Raw genomic sequence first — 22,891 nt, 5'->3', positions numbered from 1 at the left:
CAACAAAACAATAAAGACAAAGGATTGAATATGCTGATAAGAGAAGGAAAGAGATCATTGCTCATGAGGTTCCTTTCTGCTATTTCTCCCTTAGTCCCTGGCTCTTTTCTGATCCTTTGGAGGTTGCCTTGCCTCTCCATTTCTCAAGTGTGAGAAATTCTAGTAACTCCATATGTATCAGTATATATCTCAAACAATTTGTCCAAAACTGAACTGATCTTACTCATGGCGCCTCAGCAATTGCAACTACACCCTTTCAGCTAAAAACTTTGGAGTTATGATCAATGACTTTTATTGATCATGATCAGGATTTTTTTTTTTTTTAATATAACATCCAGTCTTTCCACTTATCATGAGCTGCACTGCCATACTGAATTGGTCAAAGCCATCCTGGCCTCTCCTGAATTCTTACAATGCTCTTAGTCCTCCACCCCTTCATGATTTTAGCTGCCACTGAAGAAGGACTCAGTCACTGACATACTCCATTTTGTCCATCTCTGCCTCCATTTGCCTCCAACTTTTTTGTCTTTCTGAGCCACTCTTTGGTATTTACTTTGGATTCTAAGAACAGGTTTGATGGATAAGCATCTTTATGACAAGGAACCAAAAGTACCTCCAAGCAATGCCACCGCTGAGCAGATCACCCCTTGATGAGATTGCCCTTACTAAGCAGGAGCAACTGCCCCATGATGGAACCAAGGCTGTGCCCCCAAAGCAGGAGCAATCATGATGGGACTTGAACTGCTCCCCTCAAGCGATAATGGCTTTCCAGGAGCTTCCTAGAACTAACCCCAAAATGATCAACGGGACCATGGCCTGACCAAGGCTCCCTTCGATCCTTACCTTTGCTGTAAAATCTCAACACCTTAGGTCACTGAACCTCTTTATTTGTTCTTCCCACTGTAGCCAGGCTGATAAAAGCTCTTTTTCTTCACCACAGCTGGTCTCCTTGATTGGCATATTGGGAAGGTGACTGAGCCCAGTTTGTTTGGGCCTCTTGCCCTAAAAATTCCAATGACATCACTACGCCCACTGCAACAGTCCCTAAACCACACCAGCGTGTTTCTACTCAGAGCCTTTGTGCTTGCTGTTTACTTTGTCTGGAGAGCTTTTCCCCTAGGTGACGTTAACTCCTTCCTTCCTTTGGGTTATGGCTCTCACTGAAAATTCCTCTGACCACCGTGTTTCAAACTGCAACCCTTTCCCTCTATAAGCTTATTTTTTTCTGAATAGTACCACCACCATTTGATACATTTTTCACCCTTCTTCCTTTCCCCAGTGATTGAACCAGGATGCTTTACCACTAAGCTATATCCCCAGCCCTTTTAATTTTTTATTTTGAGGCAGGGTCTTGCTAATATTCCCAGGCTGGGCTAGAATTTGCGATGTTCCTCCCTCAGACTTCGAGTGGCTGAGATTACAGGAGTATGCCACCGCGCCCGTTTTTCTTAATAGTTTTCCCCCTAGTAGGGAAAAAAAAAAAAAAAAAAACCTCTACCGGGACAAAGATTTTTTAAGTTTTCATTACCATTTTCTCGGCGCTTAGAACTGTATCGGCGCTTAATAAAATACCGTTGCACAGCAAGGTCCTGGCCCTGCTGCCGTGATTAGAGTATTTCATCCCAACCTTTAGAAATCAACAAAATCAAACTCCTCAGAGCTCGCAACGCACGGTTGCTGTACCTCTGAACTCGCAGGAGTGAATAGTGACCGCTCTTCCCGCCTCTTTGCGAAGACCAGCTAGGAAGCAGCTAGTTGGCTCAGGGAAGAATGTTTGGCAGCCGAGTTCCCAGCCGGAACGTTTCTGCGTGACTGCAGCGCACTGCGGAAGAACGTTGACGGCGCTCCTTTAGGACTGGGCGGCGCTTCCGGCAGAGAATCGTCCCCGCAAGATTGGTGAGTTGGCTGGTGGAGGTTCTTGCGGCGCCTTGCCCGGGCAAGCTGTCAAGTGAGGCGGCTAGTAGGGGACTTCGGGCCCAGGTCGTGTTGAATTGCCCTGGCTGGCTCCGTAGGGTAGCAGGGAGCGTGTGAAGGCGGAGGAGGATGGCTTCCGTGCCGGGAGCCGTGGGGAAGCATCGGAGCTGCGGTTTGCGGGAATGTTTCTCTCAACCTAGGGCAGAGTTTTAGCAGTTACGCTTGGTTCGAGTTGGTGACCTACCTCCATCTGTGTTCTCTAAAAAGTTACCAGCTTCTGTGCCTCAAGTTCCATATCTGAAAAACGGGGACAGTAATCTCCCTTGCCTGTCTCATCACTTGTTTGGCAGAGTAAGGTGTGAGGGAAAGCTTTACAAATTGTGATGTTTGGGGAAGCTCCCATTTGTTTGCAGCATTCCGAATTCATATTAACAGCAATCACAAGTCTAGGCTCACTTTGGGGGATATGGATTTTCTGGGGTTGGATTCCAGGAAATGGATCAGCGACATATTTAAGATGATGAACTATTGGGAATTCATAAGCCATTGGAGATCTTCCAGAGTACCTCTTTCTCCAAGATGCATAAAACTCTTCTCTATTAATAGAATTAATTCTAAACATCCAACTTACTTTTGTACATCTATAGTTTGATGGTGCTCCTTTTCTTTCTCTGATTTACCATTGCAGATATTTCTAATGAAGATGTCCTTGTACACAATGAGCCGAGACCTTTCCAGCTTCCAGTTTCTACTCACTGGTTCTCACTTTGTTTATGAATTTCAGAGAATGAATAATTATAAACAAAAAATAAAATGCAATTTAAATATTGATGTGATGAATGGCAGGAGCCATGTTTTCAAAAATTGGAGTTTAAAAATATTGAGAACATTATGTGATCTTTTCTGGACTTTTTAAAAAATATTGTTTTTTTAGTTCTAGATGGACACAATACCTTTATTTTATTTACTTATTTTTGTATAGTGCTGAGAATTGAACCCAGAGCCTCACACGTGCTAGGCAAGTGCTCTACCACTGAGCCACAACACCAACCCTTCTGGTCTTGATGTTCACAATAAATCCAGATAACACAGGATCAAAATGTTCACTTTAGTCTCTATATTATGCTCCTACACGCATCATCAAACCCACAAGGCACCAACATAGGGTACTGAAATAGCACAGATGTTAAAACTATTGTCTAGTTCTTCATGATATTAAAGTCGGTCACCAAGTTTCCTTTCAATACAAGGTCATATTGTATGTTTAATTTGTGTCCTTATGAATTATGAGCCTTAAGTGATGAACTTTCAGGATTTCTTTCAGTGACAGTGAGTGGTTTATTTATGTAGTGGGAAATATACAGAATTTTAGTTAATAATATCTGTTGCAGTAGGTGCCACAAAAAGAAGTGAAGCCTTAGAAGCAGGCTCCATCCAACTTGTCAGTAGATTTTAATTCCAAATGTCTACTTATAGGTCAGATCTTCAGATTTTATTATTTATTTTTTTGGTACTGAGGATTGAACACATGGGCACTTTACCACTGAGTTACATTCTCAGTCCTTTTTATTTTAAATAGGGTCTCAGTGAGTTGTTGAGAATCTTACTAAGTTGCTGAAGTTGAACCTGGAACTTGTAATCCTTCTCTTTAGACTCCTGACTCACTGGGATTAGTGGTGTGTGCCACCATACCTGGCAGTTATATATATATTTTTTAAAATAGCTTTTTATAGAAGCAGTGAATACACAGAGGATAAAGTATTGGTTATGGTCCTTATTACAAAAAATAATCTTTGTCTCTGCCAATGACAGAGGATATGCTATTGTCCTTAGTGTCTTGGCACTTAAAGATTCCTTGGCCTGGCATGGTAGCAAATGTCTATAGTCCCAGCTACTCGGGAGGTAGATGTATGAGGATCACAAGTTCTAGGCCAACCTCAGCAACTTGGGAAGACCCTGTCTCATACATCTACCTCCCAAGTAGCTGGGAATGTAGCTCAGTGGTAAAGTGCCCCTGGGTTCAACCCCCAGTACCAACCCCCACCCCCAAAATCCTTTGATCCTTTATTTATGGAGGAAGGAAATTGAACATGCAGTAGGAAGGGAGATGGCATTGGGAAAGGTGGAGATAAAGGTATTAGGGATGTTTATTACTTGGTTATTGTTCATGGGTTATTGTTCATTGATTTTATCCTAAATTATGAAAGAAATTGATGTAATAAGAACATACAGAAAAGAATAAATAAGCAAAAAAATCCAATTACTCTTCATCGTATCATGCAGTTGATACCACTTGTCCCATTTATTGAATATCAGTATTTCCTTTGTTTTTTTCTTAAATATTTGAGGTCATATTGTATGTTTAATTTGTGACCTTATGAATTATGAGCCTTAAGTAATGAACTTTCATTTTTCAAAACTTTTGATTATGCCAGGTGTATGAAACATGCTTGTAATCCCAGCTACTCTGGAAGCTGAGGTAGAAGGATTGTTAGTTCAATCATCCTGGGCAACTTAAAAGACCCTGGCTCAAAAAAAAGGCGGGGTTGGGGCTGGGGATGTGGCTCAAGTGGTAGCACGCTCGCATGGTATGCGTGCGGCCCGGGTTCGATCCTCAGCACCACATACAAACAAAGATGTTGTGTCCGCCGATAACTAAAAATAAAAAAAAAAAGATATTTAAAAAATTAAAAAAAAAAAAAAAAAAAAGGCGGGGTGGGGCACTGAGACTTTAAAGCTTATCTGAGTTCAATTCTCAGTACCTAAATGAATAAGTACTTTTGATTATAAGAACATTCAAGCCTGCTCAAAAGTGGAGAGAGAGTACATGAATTGTCATTGTCTATCACTAAGCCATAATAATTTTCAGTTGTGGTTAATCTTGTTTTAGCTACCCTTGTACCTACTTCCCATAATTCTGTGATCTTGTCCAGTAATAAATCTATAAAGCATTTTTTTTTTTTTTTTTTTACAATTAAAAAGATTCAAGGGGCTGGGGTTGTGGCTCAGCGGTACAATGCTTGCCTCACATGTGAAGCACTGGGTTCAATCCTCACCACCACATAAAAATAAATAAACAAAAAAGATACTTTTTCTATTGGTGCCAAGTTTATTTATAAATACTCATATTCTTTATTGGAAATAGAAAAATAAAAAAGAGTTCCATGAAGGTTTTGTACTTTCATCCTATAGCAATTGAATAGACTAGAAACTAAAATAAGATGCCCTGAATTCTCAGTTTTTTACTTTTTAAAGTTTCTCTTGAACTTTTAAATAAGTGGATGTATTTTTGTAACAAATATCTTTAGAAAACTCATGATATAATTTTTTTTTTTTTACAGAATGCTGAATAATACATTTTTAAAAATATGGATGAAGAACCTGAAAGAACTAAGCGATGGGAAGGAGGCTATGAGAGGACATGGTAAGTAGGGCATTATTGCCCTCTTTTTTCTTTTGGACATTGTTTCTTTGTCTCTCTCTCTCTCTCTTTTAATTTAGTGAACTGTATTTTACATATGCTATAATTCTCCCATTTCCAATATATAATTCAGTGATTTGTTTTAGAAAATTTACTAAGTTGTGGAGCCATTTCTAGAAACCAGTTTTGGATTTTTTTTTTTTTTTGATACTGAGGCTCAAACCCAGAGGTGCTTAACCACTGAGCTACATCCCCATTTCTTTTTATTTTTTAAAACAGGGTCTTGCTAAGTTGCTTAGGGCCTCGATAAGTTGTTAAGGATGGCCTCGAACTTTGTATTCCTCCTGCCTAGCTTCCTGAGCTGCCTGCATTACAGGTGAATGCCACCGCCCCCTACCCAGTTTTGGAACATTTTAACCATTCCAATAAGATCCTTCATTCCTATTTATAATTAGTTTCATTTCTACCACCTGTAAACAATCACTAATCTACTTTCTATTTCTGGATATTTCACATAAGTAATCATACAATATGTGGTGTAGTGGGTCTAGCATTCATTTAACATACTATTTCAAGGGTCATCTATGTTGTAGTTTGTATTAGTACTTCATTCCTTTTTTGCTGCTGAATAGTATTCCATTATATTGTTATACTGCATTTTTAAAAATATTTTTTAAAACATTTATTTTAATATTTTTTAGCTGTTGATGGACTTTATTTTTTATTTTTATGTGGTGATGAGGATTGAACCCAGTGCCTTATGCATGCTAGGCAAGTGCTCTACCTGTGAGCCACAACCCCAGCACCTGCTGTTATACCACATTTTTGTTTATCCATTCACTAGTTGATGGACATATAGGTTGATAATAGTTTTTGGCTATTATGAATAGTGCTGCTATAAAACATGCAAAAATGTACACATCTTTTATATATGTTTCATTTCTCCAGTTAATATTTTCAGCTTATCTTTTCAAACAATTATTTCTTATAGGGAAATTCTTAAAGAAGATGAATCTGGTTCACTTAAAGCTACAATAGAAGACATTCTCTTCAAGGCAAAGAGAAAAAGGTATATAAATCCTTTTAAGTGTGTTACAAAAGGAAAATGCATTCCATAAAGCCTTTCACCATCTATAATCATACTTAATACTTCCTTTCAGCTGTGTTTCAGAGAAACTAACTTCTTGTCTGAATAGGGAGAAAGAACTAGCAACCTAGTCTGTATCAGTTGGGAAATGGTCTTCAGGAACTATCTATAATGCTTATAATTATATTAAAAAAATTAATAATTTACTTCACTAAAAGGTACATATTTGTTGGAAAGTTGTATTGAGTTTTTTGATAGTATATGGTGTTCCATTAAAATGTTTGTATAATTTTAACAGAGTATTTGAGCACCATGGACAAGTGCGACTTGGAATGGTATGTTATTAGTTTTTCCTTTACTAATATGGAATAGTTTGGATTAGAGGAACATTCTGGCTTGATAGACTAAACAATAGTAAAAGACAAACCTTATAAAAGAATATATTAAAAATCTATGTACAGAATATGTGAATATTAAATGCCACTTTTATTTCTTTTTTTTTATTAGCTATACATGACATTACAATGATCTTGGCAATTCATACATTTGAATCAATTGGGGTATAATTTCTCATTTTTCAGATTGTACAGATTGCAGAATCACATTGGTCATACAGTCACCTATATACATACAGCAATCATAATGTCTATTCTGCTGCCCTTCCTAAATGCCACATTTATTTCTTACTCAAAAATGTACTTGGAAATTTTTCCTACACTTTATCCCCCTTTTTTTTTTTTTGGGTAGATGCGCCACCTTTATGTGGTAGTGGATGCATCAAGGACAATGGAAGACCAAGATTTAAAGCCTAATAGACTGACATGCACTTTAAAGGTATTGTAAAATCATTTAATATACTAAATGTAAGAAATTCTAAAGAAAAAAAATTTAAGAATGTAATAAGTTTTTTTTTTTTTTCAGTTAATATAAATGATAACTAAGCAGAAGTGCTATCTGGTCATTTTGGGAAATAATAAAACAAAATAGCTAATTATTTGTGTGTTTAATTTCTACCCTCCCTCCCCAAATCAGCATCTTGCTTTGTGAGTTATCCATTTTCTTTACTGAGTCTTCATTCTCCTTTGACTTAATTGAATTTGTCTTGTCAGTTTACAACCACATTCATATCTTTCCTAATTTATAAAAGCCTACTATCAATTGTGCTTTTCTTCTCTGGCTTCATTGGATCTTTTCCTTGTTTGCATTGTTTTTAACATGTCCAAATGGGTCTTTTCTTTTGAGATGGGATCTTGCTTGGTCTTGAGCTCATAGCCTCAGGAGATTGTCCTACCTTAGCTTCACCAGTGACTGGTATTACAGGTGCTTTTCACTGTGCCTGGCCTGAATCCATCTTTTAAAACCTAGCTCATTTCTATCTTATCATCCACCATTTCAAATACATGTTTTTACTATTTACTATTTTGATAGCATCTATAAGTTTAAAAATCATGAGAAGTAGGCTGAGGATATAGCTCAGAGGCAGAGAGCTTGTCTACAGTCTGCAAAGTCCTGGGTTCCATTCCTAGCAGTTCAAAAAATTAAAAATAAAATAAAACATGAGAAGTGATGCTTGATAAATAGGTTTCACAGAACATTAATGGGACATGTTCTTTGTGGTTGTTATTTTTCCCTTATGTAATATTCCTTTTTGTTTTCTTCAAACAGTTGTTGGAATACTTCATAGAAGAGTATTTTGATCAAAATCCTATCAGTCAGGTATGTAGATAAGTGCAAGAATTCAAATAAAAATCCAATTTTCCTGCAACATATATATATATATTTTTAAAAAATAGGACTATTCTATAATTAAGAAATTCAGAGTGTGTATCCATTTCTGATACACTTATCAATGAAAAACAAAATAACTCTATAAGTTAAACAATATACAGTGAACTTATAGCTAAATTTATTTGTCAGAACACTGAGAAAAAATTTCTCCTGTTTTGCTTATTTCTTCTATAGGTACTAATTTATTTTAGTTAAATAAATTCTTATCAAGAGGAAATAATTTTATATGAAATTAATAATCATTTTTGTTTTTATTTTGAGATTGGAATAATTGTAACTAAGAGTAAAAGAGCTGAAAAACTGACTGAACTCTCAGGTATGCATAAAACAACCTTTACAGGACTCAAGGACTTTGCTTTAATTATCCAATTTTTTTAATCCTGTTCATAGGGGTTGCCTAATAAGTAATATGAAGTTGTCCTCTGTGCTTTGTAGGTGAAACAACTTAATAATGTCACCTTCCACCCCTGTTAATCTCTTGGGATCTAAGATTAACTGTTGTTGTATTTGATTTAATTTAATTTTTTTTTTTTTTTTTTTGCTTTGCTGGGGATTGAACCCAGGTCTTTGTACATGCTAGGCAAGTGCTGGACCCCTGAACTACACCCCCAGCCAGGATGAACTGTTTTACGTTGAAGTCTCCACAGTAGTGAATAATAATATTATGTTAAATGTAAATGTGTTTAAGACATGTATATTCTTATCCTGGAAATATTAAAATAACTTCATTATAGCCATTCATAAAATCCACTTAATCTTTCACTTAATTTTTTGTTTTTTAATACTGAGGCTTGAAACAGGGGTGCTTTACTCCTGAACTACATCCTCATTCTTTTTTTTATTTTTTATTTTGAGACAGTACCCTACTAAGTTGCTGAGGCTTGCCTCAGCCTCCTGAGTCATTGGGATTACAGGTGTGGGCCACCACACTCTGCTTAATAAATTTTCGAAAAACATTTTTATGGCAGTTGTACTTGACCTGAGTAGCACAGTGTATTGTATGTAGTGTAATTGAAGCAAAATCATATGAAGAGCTATTCATAGGTTTACACTTGAGTAGGCAGCAACAATTATGTCATGAAAGCTGCTCACCTACCAGTGATAATAAGACATGCTGATTTCATAGATTTTAAATGTGGAAATATATTGGTCTTTAAAATGATGATCTATGGCCTTGTGTTGGTACACATCTGTAATCTCACCTATCTGGAAGCCTGAGGCAGAAGGATCACAGTTTTGAGGCCAGCCAGAGCAGTTTTACAAGTTTTTGTCTCAAATAAAAATAAAAAAGGCTGGGGATGTAGCTTAGTGATAGAGCACTTGCCTAGCATGTACAAAGTTCTGGGTTCGGTTTCCAATTCTAGGGAGAAAAAAAAAGATGAACTATGGAAATATGAAGAGTAAAAAAAGTATGCATATGCTCTTGGTTAATATTATTTAAAAATATGTGTGCTGTTGGATATAAAGAGACAATTATTTGTGTTCTGGTTTTCAATAGGAAGTGAGATTATCTACCAAATATTTCTGATAAAAGTGCAACTTGATAAATATATTTTGAAGGCAGTCTTATTTAATATCATAAATATGTAAATTTTAGAAAAAGTATATATTTCCATGTTATATATACATAGCATTTTATTAAAACTAGATTATTCTATTTTTATTTTAGGAAACCCAAGGAAACATATAACATCTTTGAAGAAAGCTGTTGATATGACCTGTCATGGAGAACCATCTCTTTATAATTCCCTAAGCATGGCTATGCAAACTCTAAAGTTAGTATTTTATATTTCTTATTTATAATTGGCTTAAAAGTTTTTTGAATCAGTTAAATTGAAATGATAATATATTAACATGGGTCTCTGTAAAGCCAGTTATGACAAAATAGTTAAATAGGAAAAATATGTAATATCATGTATGATATTTATTTTGGTGTTAGTAATTTTTATTTTACATTTTAGTAGGTGAATTATATCTTTGTTTTTTCCTTTAGTACTGAGGATTGAACCCAGAGGTGCTTAACCACTGAACCACATCCCTAGTACTTTTTATTTTTTATTTTGAGACAGAGTCTTGCTAATTTGCTAATTTCCTGAGGCAGGACAATCAGGGCCTCACTAAGTTGCTGAGGCTGGTTTCAAACTTGGCTATCCTCTTGTCTCAGCCTCTTGAGTCACTGGGATTACAGGTCTGTGACAACCACAACTGGGTATACCTAATTTTTGAAGAGTTTATATTAGAGCTTGGGATATAGCTTATTGGTATAGGGCTTGCCTGTCATGTATGAGGCCCTGGGTTCCATCCCTAGCACTGGGGGAAAAAAGAGAAAGAAAAATTTATATTAAAGTGTTTGAAATGCTGGGCATGGTGTTACATGCCTGTAATCCCAGTGGTTTGGGAGGCTGAGCCAGGACTATCAGGAGTGCAAAGCCAGCCTCAACAACTTAGCAAGACCCTGTCTCATAAAAAAGGCTGGGGATGTGGCTTAGGGGTCAAGTGCCCCTGAGTTCAATCTCTGGTACCAAAAAAAAAAAAAGTTCAAAATATACTAAAAATTTATTACTATGCAGTGTTGAAACAAATTAGGTATTCTGTGGTCTAAATGTGTAAGCTATGTGTAATGTTCTCTCCAGATAAATCTTTTGCTAGTTTTATTTGTTGACCTAATTGGAGTATATTTTATCTTTCTTTAGACACATGCCTGGACATACAAGTAGAGAAGTCCTAATCATTTTTAGCAGCCTTACAACTTGTGATCCATCTAATATTTATGATCTAATCAAGGTAGAACCAATATATCAAAACTGAAGTTACAGCTCTAAAGAAAATTCTGTAGTGAATTTATTATTAGCTTTCAGAGCATTATTTTCCAAATACATTAATTCTTAATTATTTTTCTTCTTCCTTTAATCTTTTATTTTCTCGAATTTTATGAAGACCCTAAAGGCAGCTAAAATTAGAGTGTCTGTTATTGGGTTATCTGCAGAGGTTCGAGTTTGCACTGTACTTGCTCGTGAAACTGGTGGTATGTATCTATTGTCTTCAATATTTATTCATAATTACTGTCAAAGAAATAACATTAATTAGAGTGCTTTAATCTGCTTTACACCACTAAACTTATGTAATTTCCTATCCCATGCCCAATATATGAACAGTCATCTGAAATATATTATTGATTCTATAAGAAATCATTTCAAAATGCAGTGAATTTTTAGTCATTATGTCAGTGTTTAGAGAAAGTATTATAACTCTTGAAAAGTTAAAATTTCACTGTAAATCTTTATAAAGATTTCATAACTTTGCTTTTACTAAATTATAATTACTGTTCTAACTTATAATTACTATTATTCCTAGAGAAGTTGATTTAGAGATTTTACTTAAATAAGTTTTTAAAAAAATGATAATTTAGCTAAAAATCATTATTTTGAAAATTACATTTTCCAATGATAAAATTTTTATAGAATTATATAGAAATTATAATTCGTTCTTATGTCTACAAAGCTGGTATTTTTTCTTTTGCTTTTCATGTTAGGCACATACCATGTTATTTTAGATGAAAGCCATTACAAAGAATTGCTAACACATCATGTTAGTCCTCCTCCTGCCAGCTCAAGTTCTGAATGCTCACTCATTCGTATGGGTATGTGTTTATTTTGTGTAATTTTAAAAATGCATATTTTGCTTCAAACTAGGCTTTCTGTTTTCATTTGTGTAAGTTAACATTTAAGAAAATAAACTTACTAATATAACAATTTTGGAAAATACAGAGAAGTAAAGAAAATTAAAACTACCCATAGTTCTTGTCACCTACACAATACTCCTGGCTTTCTTTATCATTTAGCTGGAAAGGTATGAATGTATTGTGTTTTAAAGAAAAATACTTGCATTAAGACGTTTTTTAAAAAAGCTACAAAATCTCTGGATTATGTTATTAAATCTATTTAATACAAGAATGGCTCACATCTGTAATCCCAGCAATTTGGGAAGCTGAGGTAGGAGGATCAAAGCCAGCTTCAGCAACTTAGTGAGACCCTGTCTCAAAAATTAAAAAGGGTTGTGGATGTGGCTCAATGGTTAAGTCCCTTGTACCAAAAACAAACAAACATAAAAAACTGTGTAATATAAATTGTGCAAAGACAGAGGATTACAGGGAAATACACCAGATTGCTCAGTCCTTTTTTTCTGGAGAGATAAAATGTTTGGTTTTGGGTCATTAAAAAAAATTCCTTTGTAGCTGGGTGTGGTGGCATATTCTTGTAATCCCAGTGGTTTAGGAGGCTGAGGCAGGAAGATTGAGAGTTCAAAGCCAGCCTCAGCAATTTAGTGAGGCCCTGTCTCTAAATTAAATACAAAAAAGGGCTGGGGATATGGTTTGGTGGTTCAGTGTCCTTCGGTTCAATCCCATGTGTGTGTGTGTGTAAAAGCTTGTTTTCCTGTGTCTTCTAAATATTTTATAATAAAGTTTGTTACCCTTTCATTGAAAAAATATATAACTTTTAAAATATAACTTTTCTTGTTTAATATGCTTTTTAAATGTCAATGAGATGAAATGCTTTTCTACTTTATTTTTGACCATAACTGGTCAACCTGTCTTTCCTATTTTTTTCAGTTATAATATAATATTAGTATCTACCTAACTGTGTGTTGCAGAGACTGAATTAATACAAATAAAACGTTTAGAATATTGCTTGATGTAACATTCAGTACATTTTAGATATTATAATGGCTAAGTTTGTTTGATTTACTGATATAGCTTCTTATTCCATTTTAAAATTATTGTTTGAAATTATAATTTGTTCTTCAAACTGATTTGTTAGAGTCCTTTAGGACTTTAGAGTCCTTTAATCACCTGATGCACAGGTTTTTCTAGTTAGTCATTCATCTTTACTTTTTTTTTTTTTTTCTTTTTTTGTGACAGGATCTTGTTATATTGCTCAGGCTGGACTTGAATTTCTGGGGTCAAGGAATTCTCCTGCCTCAGTTTTCCAAGTAACTAAGAAAATTGGCATGCTCCACTGTGCCACCTTTACTTTTATGTATTTTGTTTGTTTTTTGTGATGCTGGGGATTAAACGCAGGGACTTTTGCATATTAAGCATGCACTCTACCACTCAGCTACTGTCTTGTTGATTTTATTTGTTTTTGTATTTTTGGTTTTTTTTTTTTGGGGGGGGTACCAGGGATTCAACCTAGGATGCTTAACTACCAAGCCACATCCCCAGCCCTTTTTTTTTTTTTCTAATTTTATTAGAGACTAGGTCTTGCTGAGTTGATTAGGGCCTTGCTAAGTTGCTGAAGCTGGGCTTGAACTGATTGATGATCCTCCTGCCTCAGCCTCTTGAATTACTGGGATTACAGGCATGCACCACTCTGCCCAGCTGATTTATTTGTTTGTAGATATATTTAAATGAGAAATTTTTTTTAATAATTTACAATAATATATAATTTATAATAACATAATAATTTAATAGTTTCTGCATTTCTTGTTTTCAGAATTTAGTATTATATAAATAAAGCAAACTTCATGAAATTTTTTTAAAACACATACATATTTTTTACTTGTTGATGGACACAATATCTTTCTTTATTTTTATGTGGTGCTGAGGATCGAACCCAGTGCCTCACGTGCAAGGCACGTGCTCTACCACTGAGCCACAATCCCAGCCCCACATTCCAAAATTTTAAACATAAAAATATTTGCTTAGATAAAGTGAAAAAGAACTAGGTAATATAAGCTTGCATTGTGTTGTTAAAGTATATAAAACTTATGAACTACTTTTCTTTTTAAAAAGCAATATAATTAGTATTAAGTTAAAAATCCAGATATGAGCTTTAGACTTGATTTCATACACAGATAGGTTTTTCACCTATTATTTGTAGCTTGGAAATATGATCAGTGTATCATACTAAAATAAGTGTATGTTTTTAAGAGGCAGAAAAGAGACTTTTTGTACAACTTTGTTGTTTTCTGGTAGAAACATTTTTAATTCCTAGTCCTAGAATTCTGTTCTTTGCTTGGAGAAAGAAATCAATACATTTTTTTTTTTTTTTCTATGAAGGGTTTCCTCAGCATACCATTGCTTCTTTGTCTGATCAAGATGCAAAACCCTCTTTCAGCATGGCGTAAGTAAAGATCTATTGTCAGTGATATTTTAATATTTTAAATTCCTTCTGCTAAGTTATAAATTTTTAAATGCATCTGAGATATAGAAGATTGGCTTTATAGAAGATTACTTTATATGTTGACTTCTATAGAAGATTACTTTCTATGTTGCCATAAAAAGGAACGACTATATGCTTCTATGGTGTGACCTTTTCAAATATATCACTAAGTAAAAAAGCAAGATAGAGGTGTGTAATATGCTATCAGTCATCTAAAAAGAAGGTGGAGATGTGAATAGATATGCACACTTGTTCATGTTAATAATAAAAGCAATAATAATGGAAATAGAAAGTGAAAACTAAAAAATGTTTACCTTGGGCTGGGGATGTGGCTCAAGCAGTAGCGCGCTTGCCTGGCATGCGCAAGGGTTCGATCCTCAGCACCACATAAAAATAAAATAAAGATGTTGTGTCCACCGAAAACTAAAAAAAAAAAAAAAAAAATATTAAAAAATTCTCTCTCTCTCTCTCTCAAAAAAAAAAAAAAAGTTTACCTTGTGGATGTGTGTGGGAAAAGGCAAGGTCATAGAACATAGACTTTTCTGAGTATACCTTGTTTTAAATTTAGGAAAGTGAATATTCAGAGTCATAGTCAAGACCTCCTCATAAAGGAGCAACAGACTAGATTTACCCATATTTATTGTCCTCCCCACAAAACCAGACAAAATACATAAAAAAATGGTTTTCAGACATAAGACAATAGGCAGTATAGATAATGGTTCCTAAAAGAAAGGAAATGAGTGAGGTAGGTCCTATGCCTGCTTCAGCTTACTACCTAGAATTTCCAGGTTGCAGTGCAGAGTTTGGGCATTAAGTGACAAAGTTCTGCATTTGGGGAGGCTGAGATAGCTATAATGTTGTCAGAGAGGAAAAAGTTGCACAGAAGAACTCTCTGGAGATCCCATGAGCAGAGACTTGCTCATCAGTCTTTAGCTGAGTGTTGATCAGTATATTTGTATGAGGAAAATATTGGAAACCAGGGAAACCACTGGAAACCAGCAAATAGAACAATTCCCAGAGCTCCTATAGGGCAAAGAACAGTTCATGTTCTCACCAGTTTGTGGAAAGACCTCTTTTTGTGGCAGACATTTAATAGAGTCCACAATAACAGAACCACATTAATCCTAGATTAATGGCTGCTCCGGACCAGCCAAACAATTAAAAGCAGGTTTTGAACAGATAAAATTATTTTCAAGTTACTTAAGTATATTGCAAAGCCCAAAATATTTAAAGTCATTAAAAAAATCTAGTTCCCAAATCAAAGTAAAATTCTTATTGTCTAGCAGCCAATCAAAAATGAAAGAAAGAAAAACTAGGTTCTGGGCCTAGTAGCACACACCTATAATCCCAGCAACTGGAAAGGCTGAGGAGGAATATAGTGATTTCCAGGCCAGCCTCAGCAACTTAGCAAGATGCTGTCTCTAAATCAAAAATAAAAAGGAATGGGTCAAGGAGGCTCAATGATAGAATGGCTCTGGGTTCAATCCCCAGTACTGCAAAAACAAAAAAATGACTAGGCATAGAAGACAAAATATGACCTATAACAATGAGAAAAATTATGGAAACATAGCTAGAAAAAAACACAGTTGATAGAATTAGTAAGCAAAGATATTAAAATAGCAATTGTAAATATACTCCATAAGTTCAGGAAAGTAGAGGAGAACTTGAGAATGATAAGAGATATGAAAGTATAAAAAAAAAATCCAAGTCAAAATTTTAGAAATGAAGAATACATTGGATAGGATAGTTGAAAAAATACAATGGATAAGGATTAATAACAGATTAGTCACAGCAGAGGATTAGTGAATTTAAACATAGTCAAATGTCAAAATAAAAAAGGAGAGAAAAAAAGACAAAAAATGAATATAGCATTAAGTGATCTATAAGATATACTCACATATTTTCAAATAAATTTTAATAGATTATAAATTAGAATCCAGAGTTGAAGATAAAGAAAGGTAATATACGTTTTTTAGCTCCAACTTTTTCATCTTTATGTATATATCACTTTTCCAAAGTAATTTTTTTCCCCCATAGGCATTTGGATAACAACACTGAGCCAGGACTTACATTAGGAGGCTATTTTTGCCCACAGTGTCGTGCAAAGTACTGTGAACTTCCTGTTGAATGTAAAATATGTGGTAAGACACCAATTATTTATTATTTGGTAAATTAATTTTAAATAACTTCTTCATCTATATTGCTGCTAAAATAAATGTAAATGTTGACTCCTGTGTTTCTGGATTTAATATGTGCTAAGAGAAATTGATTATGTTTTTCATTGAGTACCCAGTACTCTACTTCCACGAATAAACATAGCATTATGAAGAGTTTCCTGATTCTCTTTCTGGAAAAAAAAAAAAAAAAAAGTGTATTTTTTCAAGCTATTGCAGTAGATGTAGAAGACATTTTTCTAGTACCTACCTTTATGATATATATCATATAATGTACATATAATTTATATTTGTATGTAGAATAAGGAATTAAAGTAACAGAATTATAGAATTTTATTTTATTTATGAGTAAGCAGATAGGCCAACAGAGGTCACATACTTGGTGACATTTGGCTTTTCAGCCATTATCTTCATGAGGTTTGGGTTATTAAACATGTCTTTGTTTTATGTGTTAGGTCTTACTTTGGTTTCTGCTCCCCATTTGGCACGGTCTTACCATCATTTATTTCCTTTGGATGCTTTTCAAGAAATTCCCCTGGAAGAATTTAAAGGAGAAAGGTATATGAGTTTTAATTAACTTATTATCTGTTACAAGTACTGAGTAAATTATTCTATATAATATTACTACTTTTAAAAAGATAGTCATATTAATCTGAGTAAGATTACTTCTAAAACAGAAAATGAGGTGTAGCCTTATGACTTGACTGACTCATTATTGAATAGATCTGAATCTTCAGAAATCTATTAATTTCTCTAACCTCACTTAATTGTAATAAGAATGATATATTAGTAAATCAGTTCTTTAAAAAGAGAAAGCATGTTTTTTTAGTAAAATGTTCTCATCATGTCCAGTTTTTAACTACAACAGTTTAACAGTTTAACTTTCAAAATTTCTGATTACTTAATAGTTGACTATCTTGAACTCTAGCACACTAATGAAAATAAGAGGTTGGCAGAACATAATTAATCTGGAACCTGTAAGTATTTTCATTAGTGATATTTCTATGAAATCTTACTAGTAAAGCCTGAAGTAAAGGTGGTCTGTTATAGAACAGTTTTACAAAAGTAAACTGGGCATGATGGTGGATGCCTATAATCTTATCGACTCAGGAGGCTGAGGCAGGAGGATTGCAAGTTCGTAACTAGCCTCAGCAACTTAGTAAGGCCCAAAGCGACTTAGTGAGATGCTGTCTCAAAATAAAAAGGACTGGGGATGGGGATAGTAGTTAAGCACCTCTGAATTCAATCCCTGGTACCAAAAAAAAAAAAGAGAGAGACAGAGAGAGAAGTAAAGGTTTACTTTTAAGACCATCCAGGACAAGTGTGAAGGCACATGTCTGTAATCTCGACTTGGTCAGTTGAGGCAGGAGGATTGCAAATTTGAGGCCAGCCTCAGTAATTTAATGAGACCCTGTTTCAGAAGAAAGGCTGGGGTGTAGCTCAGTAATAGAAGAAGGCCTCTGGGTTCAATCTCCAGTAACACATACACACACACACACACATAAAAGTAAAAATTCCAAGATTTAAAAACCACTGACTAGCAGACAATTATGTATCCATCCATCTCCTTGCTTTTACATGTAAAAAAACATTTGGAAGTCATTTCATTTTATATAAGCATATTTAGATCTTTGTATGTGTATGTAGTATTGGGGATTGATCTCATGGCCTTGTACATACTTGAACTATCACTAAGCTACATCCCCAGCCCTTTTTATTTTTTCTGTATTTCTTATTGGTGCATTATGATTATACATAATAGTGGGATTTGTTGTTACATATCATGCACAAATATGACAGTATAATTAGGTTGATATCATTCCCTAGTAGCTCCTCTTTCTTTTACCTCCTCCCTTCTCTGGTCTCCCTTCTGTTTACATGTGATCCTCCTGAATACCTTTTCTTTTCCTTTTCTTTTTCTCTTTCTTTCTTTCTCTTTTCTTTTTTTTAAATTTTTGCTTCTTACATATGAGAGAAAACATAAGGCCCTTGATTTTCTGAGTTTGGCTTATTTCACTTAATGCTCTCAGGTTCCATCCATTTTTCTACAAATGACATAATTTCATTCAAGTTTTTTCTTTCTTTCTTTCTTATTTTATTTTATTTTGAGGAGCTTAATTCTTTCACAGAATCCTAGTTCAAAAAGCGTGTGCAGGGGGCTGGGGTTGTCAGTGGTAGAGTGCTCGCCCTGCATGCTTGGGGCACTGGGTTTGATCCTCAGCACCACATAAATGTAAAATAAAGATATTGTGTCCACCTAAAACTATAAAACAAATATTTTTTAAAAAGTATGTGCATATATTTCAAATATTAAAAAAAAGCATGTGCATATATTTAACTTTAATAAAAAACAAAATTTTAGGCTATCTAATGACCTTGGAACATACTGTGAGATTTTAAATACTGTTGATTTTTCATTACTTATTAAAAGATTCTAATTATTGAGACTTTGCTGAATTACTTTAATGAGTGAATTCTTAAAAAAAAAAAAAAAGGAAGGAAGGAAGAAATAAATTGATTCTTAAACTCTCTTTTTCAGATTTTGTTATGGATGTCAGGGGGAGTTGAAAGACCAACATGTAAGTTCATGGCTTTCTAAATGTTAAGTAATATATAAGAAATACTGAGAAGATGGTACAATAATAAGTTTCCAATAGTTGTTGAAGATCAGGCTTTTATCAGGTTACTCTCTAAATATAATTACAGTAGGTAAATTTAGAATGGGAAAATAAATAGTAGTTTTATCATTCTGCATTTAAGCTTTGCTCTAAAGATACTTTAGTACCTTGTCTTCTGCTTTCAAGCTATATTGCATTAAGCTTGGAAGCATTTTAGATGTTTTTTCATATTATACTTTAGGTTCTGTTATAACTCATTTTGAAGTTGCCAAAGATAAAAAATTGTGCCAATGAACCACATAAAAAAAACTTAAATTAAAAAAAAAAAAAAAAAATATATATATATATATATATAAATTGTGCCAATGAGAAAATATTTTTTAAAAAGTTTAAGGACAGAGCTAGGTATGGTAGAGTGCTCCTATAGTCCCAACTACTCAGGAGACTGAAGCAAGAGGATCACTTGAGCCCAGGAGTTTGAGGCTACCCTGGGCAGTGTAGCTAGACTACATCTCAAAACAACAAAAAGAAACTTTAAAAAAAATTCTTGGCTGGAGTTGTAGCTCAGTGGTAAAATACTTGCATAGCACGTATGAGGCACTGGGTTTGATCCTTAGTACCACATAAAGATAAATAAATAAAATAAAGGTATTGTGTTCTATCTACAACTAAAAATTTAAATATTTTTGAGGATAGCCAAATTGAATATGTAAACTTTTATATATGCAAATATATAATATAAATTGTTTCTAGCTTTAGTTTTTTTACTACTTAAGCTACATGTTGACATTTAAAACTGTACTTTATAAATTATATTAAATTAATTAGAAGTGTTGCTTGTTTTGGGCCAAGGGCATAACTCAGTGGTTGATCTTGTACTTTGCATGCTAATAAGATGCTGGGTTTGATCTCCACCACAGAAAAATTTTTAAAAAAGTATTACTTAAAAAAAATCAATAGGGCTGGGGATGTGGCTCAAGCGGTAGCGTGCTCGCCTGGCATGTGCGCGGCCCGGGTTCGATCCTCAGCACCACATACAAACAAAGATGTTGTGTCCGCCGAAAACTAAAAAATAAATATAAAAAAAAAAAAATCAATAAATTATAAAAAAGAAGAAACAAAAACGAAAAAGGAAAACAACAACAAAAAAAGGTGTCTCATTTATTCTACTTTCATGTTTCATAAAACGATTTTGTTCAATTTTATAGAAAGATGAGTTTTTTTCTGTCTTATGTGTCATTGACATATTCTTTAAAGTTTTAATTGAAAGGGAGATATAGGGCTGGGGATGTGGCTCAAGCGGTAGCGCGCTCGCCTGGCATGCGTGCTGCCCGGGTTCGATCCTCAGCACCACATATAAATAAAGATGTTGTGTCTGCTGAAAACTAAAAAATAAACATTAAAAAATTCTCTCTCTTTAAAAAAAAAAAAAAAAAAAGAAAGGGAGATATAACTTGTAATTAGAAGATCATTCTTAAAACTAAATGTATTAATTTTTTTTTTTAATGTAGAACACTTTGTTCCTTTCTTTCTTTCTTTCTTTTGGTGCTGGGGATTGAACTCAGGGGCACTTGACCACTGAGTCACATCCCCAGCCCTATTTTGTATAACAAAGTTCCTTTTTAAAATTTTTTTGGTACTGGCGATTGGACCCAGTGGTACTTTGCCACTGAGCTACATCCTTAACCCTTTTTATTTTTTATTTTGAGATAAAGTCTTCTTAAGTGTCTCAGACTATCATAGAATTTGTGATGCTCCTGCCTCAGCCTCCTTATTAACTGGGATTTCAGGCATGTGCCACCATGCCTGGCTCTTTCTCTCATTTCTTTCTCTTTTTTTTTTTTTTTTTTGGTACCGGGGATTGAACCCAGGGACGCTTAACCACTTAGTCACATTCCCAGCCCTTTTTTTATATTTTATTTAGAGACAGGGTTTTGCTGAGTTATTTAGGGCCTCACTAAGTTGCTGAGGCTGGCTTTGAACTCATGATCCTCCTGCCTCAGCTTCTCTAGCTGCTGGGATTATAGGTGCTCACCACCATGCCCTTTTCCTCATTTCTAAGGGATGGTTTGGGGAAAAAAATAAATTGCCCCAGATTTGAGATTGCATGGTACATTGGAAGTCATAAAATAGATAGATGGGTAAGGGAAAATATAGGGATATAAAAGAGCAAAGCAACTTGAATTTCTTCTAGCTATGCTGTACTTTAGGAAACTATAGTTTTATTCACTAAGTGTTTCTTCTTTTTGCTGCAGGTCTATGTTTGTACTGTGTGCCAAAATGTTTTCTGTGTGGACTGTGATGTTTTTGTTCATGACTCTCTCCATTGTTGTCCTGGCTGTATTCATAAGATTCCAACTCCTTCAGGTATTTGATTCTAGCATGTAGTACATACTGTGTGTGCTAAAAAGAAATTTGTAACTGTAAATAAAATGATTCTTTAGAAAAACAACTTGAGAAGAAAATCTGATTTAAGGAATTTTTTGCTGAAAAAAATATTTTATAAAATTTTTATTTGTGTACTATCACAGAAATGCCCAGAATTCAATAGTATTTCATTCAATTTGTGAATAATAATAATAATTTGTTTTCAAGTTATTATGCATTATGGGTAAATTACTTATAATGATTAAATTGATGTGATAATCTTGTTTTATAATTGAAGTGAATATAGAATTTTTGTGTTATAATTTCATAATTTTGTGTAAAATTGAAATAAATTAAAATTTAGTATAACATGAAAATTAATAGTTATGAAATTAATACATATTATGAAATGATATACTACTACATCCACCAAAGTGTTCTTTCTAGGCTTAACTAAATATTTGGAAGATAATTATAAAGTTAATATGTCTGCAATTATTTGTGACTATTACCAATAGGAGTCTTTAGGCTGAACACTCAAGCTCACAAGACTGCCGTGGTTGCTGCCACTCAAAGGAATATTAAACTAGAATAGAAGCCAGGGTGTAGGGCATCATCAGATTCTTGTTAGCAGTCCAGGCACAATTTGGCAATCAGGAATCATTTAGCAATACAATTGACATTCTTAGCTTTATTAATTACATGGTAAGAGCTTGAAAGCTTAACTACAGGTGAGATTTAAATACAGCAAGGAAAAAGGTCTTATTTAACTCTTTTACTCTCATATGCTAAATCTATTGTTTTAAAATATTTTACTTAATAGAGTATGTCTAATTCTAATGTTTTGGTTGTTTGGTATCTGAGACTGATTTACCATATATACTTCAAGCTAATGAAACCAAAGTTGTGGTGTCTGTGGTGTCCCTTTTAGCCTCACTGATTTTCAAACCCTGGGACTACCCTTTTCAACTTTTGCATTCGGATCATCAAAGAAACTTAGGTGAGAATGTATGATAGAGTCTGTTTTAGGTTCAGTGCAGATATATCATTATAGACAGAACTTTTTTCTAGATATTTCCTGTTGAGAGTGAACAAGTCTTCCATAGCAAAGGTATGTGTATTTTATATCTGTAAATATTAGTCACTTTAGATAGTGTTTCATTATGCAATTTGTGATTTTATAAATAAGAATTCTTAGTGAAACGTATTATTGGTAAAGACAATGTAATCTCACCCTGGAGAGTCTATTCAATAAATCTTTTGTGAAGCCTAGAAATAGGCATTTTCAGCAAGCACACACTTGAACACACAAACACACAAAGACCTAAGGCAACCAAAGTAATAGGTGTTTCTCTCAGGAT

General features: G+C 34.2%; 1 protein-coding gene across 4 annotated transcripts; it reads left to right on the top strand.

Moving 5' to 3' along the window:
• Window positions 1-1,847: 1,847 nt before the first annotated feature.
• Gtf2h2c (GTF2H2 family member C) lies at window positions 1,848-21,615 on the top strand. Of its 4 annotated transcripts, none has more exons than XM_027951601.2 (16): window positions 1,848-1,896; window positions 5,256-5,338; window positions 6,327-6,404; window positions 6,721-6,757; window positions 7,170-7,256; window positions 8,088-8,138; window positions 8,472-8,526; window positions 9,880-9,985; window positions 10,904-10,994; window positions 11,148-11,235; window positions 11,743-11,850; window positions 14,269-14,332; window positions 16,409-16,512; window positions 17,001-17,103; window positions 19,085-19,124; window positions 21,419-21,615. In XM_027951601.2, exons 2-16 carry the CDS (start codon window positions 5,283-5,285, stop codon window positions 21,536-21,538), a joined length of 1,188 nt encoding a protein of 395 aa, XP_027807402.1. In that variant the 5' UTR covers window positions 1,848-1,896; window positions 5,256-5,282; the 3' UTR covers window positions 21,539-21,615. The 4 variants fall into 4 exon arrangements, with proteins under 4 accessions (XP_027807402.1, XP_027807403.1, XP_071468626.1 ...); XM_027951602.2 differs by having other exon boundaries at window positions 1,892-1,980; XM_071612525.1 differs by lacking the exon at window positions 1,848-1,896 and adding an exon at window positions 2,592-2,672.
• The last annotated feature ends 1,276 nt before the right edge of the window (window positions 21,616-22,891 follow it).

This window comes from Marmota flaviventris, chromosome 5, assembly GCF_047511675.1.
Source record: "Marmota flaviventris isolate mMarFla1 chromosome 5, mMarFla1.hap1, whole genome shotgun sequence".
In the NCBI taxonomy this organism is placed as follows: Eukaryota; Metazoa; Chordata; class Mammalia; order Rodentia; family Sciuridae; genus Marmota; species Marmota flaviventris.
This window is presented reverse-complemented; position numbering and strand designations above follow the sequence as displayed.

Coding starts and splice junctions, on each gene's coding strand:
- Gtf2h2c (XM_027951601.2), top strand. CDS start 5,283: ATGGATGAAGAACCTGAAAGAACTAAGCGATGGGAAGGAGGCTATGAG. Junction 11,236..11,742: donor ACTTGCTCGTGAAACTGGTG/GTATGTATCTAT, acceptor TTTTCATGTTAG/GCACATACCATGTTATTTTA. Junction 16,513..17,000: donor TGTTGAATGTAAAATATGTG/GTAAGACACCAA, acceptor TTTATGTGTTAG/GTCTTACTTTGGTTTCTGCT.